The sequence below is a fragment of the Sceloporus occidentalis genome, unplaced genomic scaffold (genome assembly GCF_023333645.1).
Source record: "Sceloporus occidentalis isolate IW3139 unplaced genomic scaffold, rSceOcc1.0.p SCAF_3, whole genome shotgun sequence".
Lineage (NCBI taxonomy): Eukaryota > Metazoa > Chordata > Lepidosauria > Squamata > Phrynosomatidae > Sceloporus > Sceloporus occidentalis.
The window spans coordinates 161,182,690-161,191,425 of record NW_028316983.1 but is presented as its reverse complement, the minus strand read 5'-3'; the positions used below and the strand labels follow the sequence as shown (position 1 = coordinate 161,191,425).

Genomic DNA, 8,736 nt, shown 5'->3' with positions numbered 1-8,736 from the left:
CATTCTGATTGGAAATAAAAGAAAAACGTTAAGATATAACATGTTTTAATTTTATTATTATTATTATTATTATTATTATTAAACTTTATTTCTAAAGCGCTGTAATTATACACAGCGCTGTACAAAGTCGGTAAAATTAAAGAGAATATAAAAGCCTGCCCAAGGCGTACATTCTAAAATAATAACAATTAAAAGAGAAATAGATAAAATTACCATATAGAAAAGAAAAAAACAAATTAAAAACATCAAATATCAAGCAAATCACATCACATCAAATATTGTCAGACAGCCAGATGACAATCACAAATTCCCTGAGAACGCTTCCCTAAACAATATGGTTTTCAGCTCAGTCTTAAAGCTGGTTAGGGAAGTGATGAGCCGTGCATGCAGAGGAAGAAGGTTCCAGGAATGAGGGGCAGCAAGAGAGACGGGATGGATCCGGGATGGGGCAGAGGAGATCCTGGGCTGAAAGAGGAGACTTTGGCTACCAGAGCGGAGAGTGCGAGTAGGGATGTAGGGAGAGAGAAGATCGGTTAAATAAAGAGGGGCCAGACCATGCAGGGCTTTAAAGGTGAGTAGCAAAAGTTTGTACCTGATGCGGAAAGGAAAAGGGAGCCAGTGAAGGGAGGACAACAGAGGGGAGACATGATCATAACGGCGAGCGAGTGAAATAATGCGTGCAGCTGAATGCTGAACAGAAATTAATGGGTGGAGATGAGAGAGGGGAAGCCCTGCCAAGAGGAGGTTACAGTAGTCTAGTCGTGAGACCACTAGGGCATGGACCAGTGTCTTTGCGGTAGAAGCTGAGAGATATGGATGGATTTTGGTGATATTATAGAGAAAAAATCTGTAGTCTGGATCTGGGTGATAAATGACAAAGAGGAGTCAAAGATGAAACCAAGATTGCGGGCTTCCTGGACCAGCTGGATAGAGATGTTATTGACAGAAATAGAAAAGGAGTAGTGAAGGGTGGGCTTAGGAGGGAAAACAAGAAGCTCGGTCTTGGACATATTGAACTTCAGACGCCGATGGTGCATCCAGTGGGAGACAGCTGTTAAACAGGATGACACTTGCTGCTCTAGCTCTGGCGAAAGATTAGGGGTGGAAAGGTACAGTTGGGTATCATCGGCGTACAGATGGTAGGAGAAACCAAAAGAACTGATAAGTTTGCCAAGGGAGAGTGTGTATAAAGAGAACAGAAGGGGACCCAAAACAGAGCCCTGAGGAATTTGGAACTTTCTCCAGAAATTATGTTACAAAGTCTAGCACATAGGAAAAATATGCCCACATAAAGGCTTCACTAGCTATATGCCAAGAGCCACAGAACAGGTTACTAATGAAAACATGACACAACACCATCTTAATCTCCATGGAAGATGGATGTGTAGAATCCAGCTCTCATGGAAAAACTAGCATATAAAATAAGATGCTCCCAATGCCAAAAGACACATACAAATGAATGGTATTCCACTTCTAAAGCTTATCTATACTAAAAGCTCCCAGAACAAGATAGGCACAATACAGAAATGTATATCTGCACTGATTCTATGCCACAGAATTTTAACTGAGAACACATATATTTACCCAGAGTTAAGAAACTGTCCCCAAGCAGGCCGTTCCATAATTTGGGAGCAATTGCAGAGAAGGCCCTCTGGGAGGTAGCAGTTAGTTTGGTTTTTGAAAGCTGCAATAAATTCCTCCCAGAGGACCTGAGGGTGCTGGGCAGATTATATGGGAGCAGGCGATCCCTCAAATAGGTTGGACCCAAGCCATGTAGGGCTTTAAATGTTATAAGCAACATCTTGTACTGTGCCCGGAAACTAATAGGCAGCCAGTGAAGAGATTTTAGGATGGGTGTTATTTGGTCACTCCTAGTTTAACGGAGACCAGCCTGGCTGCCATATTTTGCACTAGTTGAAGTTTCCAGACTAGGCACAAGGGTAGCCCCATTTAGAGCGCATTACAGAAATCAAGTCGTGAAGTTACCAGAGCATGTACTACAGTTTCTAAGTCCTTTATTTCCAGGAAAGGGCGCAGCTGGCGTATCAGCCAGAGCTGATAACAGGTGCTTCTGACTGTCGCATTCACTTGCTTTGTCATGTGAAGTGATGGATCTAGAAGCACCCCCAGACTGCAAACACAGTCCTTTGTGGAGAGTGTGGCCCCATCCAGGATTGGAGGTAGCAACCCTATACCTGGTTTGGGGGCCCCTACTGTAAGTACCTCTGTTTTGTCTGGATTCAGCTTGAGTTTGTTTTTCTTCATCCAGTTCATTACCGCCTCAAGACACTGATTGAGGGGAGAAATGCCATCTGTCATCTTAGCTGCTAACTGGGACATGGAGAAGTATGTTTGGGTGTCATCAGCATACTGATAAAACCCCACCCCATGTCTGCGAATTATTTTTCTCAGCAGCTTCTTATATATATTGAATAGCATTGGGGATAGTATGACGCCTTGAGGGACACCACATTTAAGTTCCGTTTTCAAGGAGCGACTGTCCCCGAGCATCACCCTCTGGAATCTACTCAAGAGGAAGGACCGAAAACACTGTAGTTCAGTGCCACTGATTCCTAACTCTCCCAGACGTTTCAACATGATGTCATGGTCTATTGTATCGAAGGCTGCTGAGAGGTCTAGAAACACCAAACGGGTCACACTTCCTCTGTCGATGCCTACACGAAGGTCGTCAGCCAGAGCAACCATGGCAGTCTCCACCCCATATCCCGTCCTGAAGCTGGTTTGAAATGGATCTAGATAATCGGTTCCATCTAAGATAACTTGGAGTTGAAAGGCGACAGCCCTCTCAATCACCTTGCTCAAAAATGGCAGATGGGATACAGACCTATAATTCTTCATATCCAGGGGGTCCAGGGAAGGTTTTTTTCACGAGTGGTCTAATGATCGCCTCCTTTAAACAAGGTGGAACACAACCTTCCCTAAGGGATGCATTGATGACACTTTCAAGAAATGCCATCAAGGTATCACACACACACCCCTGGACGGTCAGCCATGATGGGAAGGGATCAAGGGGACATGTCGTCTTCTTCACATTTCCAAGGATCTTGTCCATGTCATCAGTACTCACAAACTGAAATCGATCCAGTTTAATCTGAATAACAGGTTTATTGGACACGTCATAAATCGATTCTGTTGTAATCTCAGCATCCAGGTCGCCTCTTATCTGAGATTTTATTTGTGAAGTAGTTGTTAAAAATGTCACAGCATGTCATTGTCGGGTTAAGTAAAGGGTTCTGGACAGGTGGAACCTGTGTCAGTTCCCTCACCACTCTAAACAGCTCTGCTGGACGGGACTCCGCTGACACGATATGTGCAGAGGAGAAAGATATCTGCATTGCATGTATCGCCTCTCTATAGGAATGAAGAAATTTTCTCTGATGAGTTCTGTCAGATAAGAGTCGAGTGTCATGCCAGGTGCGCTCTAGTCGTTAGCCAACCCAACATAATAATTTTTGCTTGGAGCTCCAAGATAACAGAAATAATGCTATTTGCATATATCGGCTTAAATCTTGTATTAATTATCTTTGCGCTTTTTAAACGTGTACTGAATTTGCTGTAAAAAACTACTTAAATAAAAAGTTACAGAAATAATATCTACATTCTACTATTAATTTTTAAAATAATTAATTAAAAATAAAATGCATATGTGTATTACTACTAAAAACAAATAGGTATTGCTATGCATAGCAGCATCCAATGAATACTCTTTCATAGGCATTGCAATAATATGCAGCATGCATTACAATTACAATAGACCCTTGGTATCCACAGGGGTTTCATTCCAGGACCCCAGTAGATAACAAAATCCATGGATGCTCAAGGCCCATTCTATATAATAGCATAGTAAAATAGCGTTTCTTACATAAAATGGCAAAATCAAGGTTTGCTTTTGGGATTTTTTGTGGGGAGGAATATTTTCAAACCATGGACGACTTAATCCGTGGGTGAAAAATGTGTGGAAAAGGAAGGTAGACTGTGTACAGTTGGATCCTGGAACCAAACCCCAAAGCATAGCAAGGGACCACTCTACTACAGGCATTATCTATTCACATAAGAACTTCATAATTATTATAGATTATTTGAAGGCAAGATTCTCTCTTCTTCTCTCTTATAAGCACTGTCTGGGATTTAACAGCCAGGAACAGCATTACCAGCATAACAGTCATTTTTGTCTCGCAAGAATGGCTTTTATAGCATCTTTAGCCTCTATCTGCCCAATTAGAGACAGATCTTCACTGGTTTTCAGTAATACAGGCAATTAACTTTCCCACCAACCAGAGAAGAGATCTTACTGGCCCTTTATCAGTAGCCAATGCCCTGTGAATCTAACTACAGTAGTCACTGCCTGTCATCAGCCATAAGTAATGCTTACATACCAACTACAATATATTTTTACTGGTACATTATATGCCATTTGCTTGCCTTCTCTCTGGTTATTCTGCTTTAACACTTTGTTTTTAGTTAGGTTGACTTCATACCTGGTACCAGCCTATGCCTACTCTCTTAATATTCCAGCTTTGTACTCTACACAAACATGCTTGTTTCTTTACTATTCAGACTTCATGGGCTTACATTTTGCAAAAATCTTCCAAATTGCATCAACATTGCCATACTTGGTGTGAGAGAAAAATGTCAACAGGAATTGACATTTTCAATCAGATAATTACTCAGAAAATGAAAATCTAAAAGAAAAATGGGGTGGTATTAATAGCACAGAGAGATGTATAAAAGCAGTCATGGGATATAATGCAATAACATTTCAGAGACAGCCCATCAATGCAACAATAATCTAAATTTATGCTCCAACAACAGAAGTTGAAGAGGAAGAAATTAAAAAAACAAAACTGACCACACACTCAAACAGGGCATGCTGACATTCATAGGCACCTTTAAAGAAGAAGTAGGGAACAAAGCAAAACAGAAATGGATGTACCAAAACATTTAATTGTCTAATTGCATAACCTCTTCTCAAGACAAAAGGCCATTGTAAGGACAGAGGATGGAGAAACAGAATGGTTTCCAGTTGGCAAAGTCAGACAAGGGTGTATTAGCTCCTTATCTGTCAACTTATGTGAAAAACATCATTCAGAAAGCTAGACTCAGAGGAAGAAGGTGTTAAAACTGAGGGAAAGACAACCAACAATTTAAGATATGTAAGTGATATTTGTACTAGTCGCAGAAAAAACAAAAACCTGAAATGACTGCTGATGAAAGTTAAGGAACAAAAAACCAAAAGCTGAATTTTAATTAGACACAAATAATGATCACCGATTATTTACATAACTTTAAAGTGGGCAATGAAAACATCAAAATAAAGATTTTCTATACCTTGGCTCAGTCATTCATCAAAAAAGAGACTATAGCCAAGAAATCAGGAAAAGGCTAAGATTTGTGAAGACTATAAAGGAACTAGGTAAGATCCATGGCAGTTAAAGGGGTCTCAAACTGGATTATTTCTGCAGTATCTTTTGGACCTTTGTCTCCTTTCATTCTTAGTTTTAGGGTCACCGTAAGTCACAAACGACTTGAAGACACACAACAAACAAAGCCATAAAACTAGACAGTGCATGTGTAATCTAGATGTAACTTGGAAAAGTTCCTTTTTTTCACTACAGCTCCCAGAACTCCCCAGTGAGGTGCTCCAAGCAGCTTGGGGATTCTGGGAGCTGTGGTCTAAAAAGGAACATTACATTTAGATGAACTCCACGGCCTCACAGCTAGCAAACCAATATAGATGCTCTATAATGCTCCGGTGTGTCTTGAGCTAAGGGTACATCTACACCGTAGAAATAATGCAATTTGACACTACATTAAGTGCTGTAGCTCCATCCTATGGAATCTGTACTTTTATAAGGTCTTTAGCCTTCTCCACCAAAGAGTGCCAGTGCCTCACAAAACTACAAATCCCCAGGATTCTGCAGGATGGAGCCATGGTAGTTAAAGTGGTGTCAAAACTGCATTATTTTCCACTGTGCAAATCAGGTTGTCCAGAGGTCCTCCTTTTTTCCAGGACATGTCCTACATTCCACCCTTCTGTTCAGGACAGGAGGAATTCCAAAACGTTCTCTACTTTGAGCCTGACTAAGAAGCATGAGTTTATTCACACAGGAGTGCTTTTAACTTTGATTATGGAATGCCCTCCATTTTGCGGTGCCTTGTCCTCCTTGGCAGTGAGGACATCTGGTCACCCTAGATGCATCCTAGGTGCAAAAATAATCCAGTTTGGGATCGCTTTAACTGCCTTGGTTCAATGTTAGGGAAACTTGGGAACTGTAGTTTTGTGAGACATTTAGCCTTCTCTGTCAGAGAGCTCTGTTGCCACAAATAAACTACAATTCCCAGGATTGCCTAGCACTGAGCCAGGGCAGTTAAAGCAAACTCAAACTGGATTATTTCTGCAGTGTGTTTTGGACCTTAGAGGGTTCGACTCCCTCTAGGCCATGAAAAGCCTTTGGGTGTCATTTGGGAGGAGTCACAGAACATTACCCCACTATAAAAATGTTGCTAATTCACTTTAACAGCTCTGGCTGCCTCCTGTTGCATTCTGGGACTTGCAGTTTAAAGGAAGGCACTTAGAATCCTCAGCCAGAGGGTCCTTAGGCCTCAGTGAACTACAAACCCCAAAATGCAACAGGAGGCAGCCAGAGCAATCAAAGTAGAATAGCAGCACTATAAGAGTGTAATGTGGTGATCTATTTAGAGTGCTGCTAGTCCATTTAAGCTGATCTGGCTGCCTCCTGTTGCATTCTGGGACTTGTAGTTTAAGAGGTGCATTGAGAATCCTCATCCAGAGAACTCTTAGGCCTCACTGAACTACAAACCCCAAAATGCAATAGGAGGCAGCCAGGGCAGTGGAAGTATAAAAACGTAGACAGTAATCTACACCAGTGGTTGTGCTCTTTAAGGGCTTTTGGACTTCAGCTCCCAGAATCCCAGACTATTGGCCAACATGGCTGAGGGCTTCTGGGAACTGAAGTCCAAAATACCTTAAACCACTTAGAGCAACTGAAAGAAAGAAGTTGGCAGCAGGGGCATTCAGAGGCTTCAGTCTCCTTCCTCAGACGCTCTTCTGAAGCCTAGGAAAACTCATGCTGCCAACTTCTTTCTTTCAGTCAGTCTCAAAGGTGCTTAGGCAGTGGTCCCCAAACTGTGTTCTTTAATTTTGGACTTCATCTCCCAGAATCCCCGGCTATTGGCCAACATGGCTGAGGCTTCTGGGAGCTGTAGTCCCAAAAAAACCCCTCTTAAAGGGCACAGTTTGGTGACTCCTGTGTAGCCCCTTTGAGACTGACTGAAAGAAACGAGTTTCCCTAGGCTTCAGCCTCTTTCCTCAGACGCTTCTGACTGAAGAGGCAAGAGGCCGAAGCCTAGGAAAGCTCATGCTGCCAATTCCTTTCTTCCAGTCAGCCTCAAAGGTGCGCTTTTGGACTCCATCTCCCAGAATCCCCCACTATTGGCCATCGAGATGGCTGAGGGCTTCTGGGAGCTGTAGTCCCAAAAGGGAGGGGATGACTGCCTGTACACACTCTCAACCCCTCTCCTGAGGTTCCCATTCCGTACCCGGCTCCTGCCTCCCTCCCGGGACTCACCTTCCCTTGCAAGCTCTCCTCCGCGCCTCCCGAGGCCCAGCCCAGCAGCAGCAGCCCCTTCCGGGAGGAGGCCTCTCTCTCTCTCTCTCTCTCTCTCCTCCTCTCCCTGTCCGTTGCCTGGAGCGGCGTGTTTGCAAGATGGCGTCGCAGGCCAGGCGGGCGCAGGTGCTGAGGCTCTATCGCGCCCTCTTGAAGGAGAGCCAGGGCTTCTCCGCCTACGGCTACAGGTAGGGAAGGGCCCGGCCTCCATGGTTCTCCTTGGCTGCTGTGTGCCTCCCATGACTCGCTTCGGACTCACGGCCAGGTTTCCCTGATTTGGCCAGGTTTGGTTTGCCATTGCCTTCCCCTGCTGAGGCTGAGAGAGTGTGACTGCTGCTGCCCCATTTGAACCCAGAGCCCAACACTCCAACCACTAGGCTGCCTCTGCCTTTTGCGTTACAAGAGAAGAGGCACGATAACATACATCCCAAATCCACCAAAGAGGGATATTGTTGGGGGTTATGTATCCAGGGCAGCTGTGTTTGTTGGCCATTTGGCAAATCCAGTCAAAAATCCACCAAACAGTCATACTTTTATTGGCCAAACAAAATGCACAATATAAATGTTGCAATAGCATTAATAGTCATGGGGTTCTCTTGGCAAGGTTGGTTCAGAGCAAGTTTGCCGTTGCTTTCCCCTGAGGCTGAGAGAGTGTGACTTGCCCAGCATCACTCGATAGGGTACCATAGCCAAGCCGGGATTCAAACCCTAGTCTCCAGAGCCCTATAGGACCAAAGCACACTGCAGAAATAATCCAGTTTGGTTATAAGAGAAGAGGTACAATAACATCCCAAATCCACCAAACAGGGATATATACCTTTATTGTTGGGCTTATATCCAAGGGTAGCTGTGTTGGCCATTTAACCAATCCAGACTAAAGCCCACCAAACAGTGAGACTTTTATCGGCCAAGCAAAATGCACACCATCATGGCAAATCCTCCTCTGTAACATCCCAGGATTAATAAGCCATAGTTATTAAACCTGAAACGTTTGGCCCTTGACAACGCCTTCAGGTAGCTTTAGTGTTTCAGTCTAGTTTGAAAAAAAGCAGGATTAGTGTTGTTTTGTTTTTGTATTTCTGCACAG

General features: G+C 43.5%; 1 protein-coding gene across 1 annotated transcript in view; it reads left to right on the top strand.

The window, feature by feature from the left end:
• Positions 1-7,699: 7,699 nt before the first annotated feature.
• LYRM4 (LYR motif containing 4) overlaps positions 7,700-8,736 on the top strand; it is a 68,776-nt gene continuing 67,739 nt past the window's right edge. Inside the window, exon 1 of the mRNA XM_089518802.1 lies at positions 7,700-7,837. Within this exon, the coding sequence (XP_089374928.1) occupies positions 7,749-7,837 (89 nt within the window). The 5' untranslated portion in view covers positions 7,700-7,748. The remainder of the gene's footprint in view (positions 7,838-8,736) is intronic.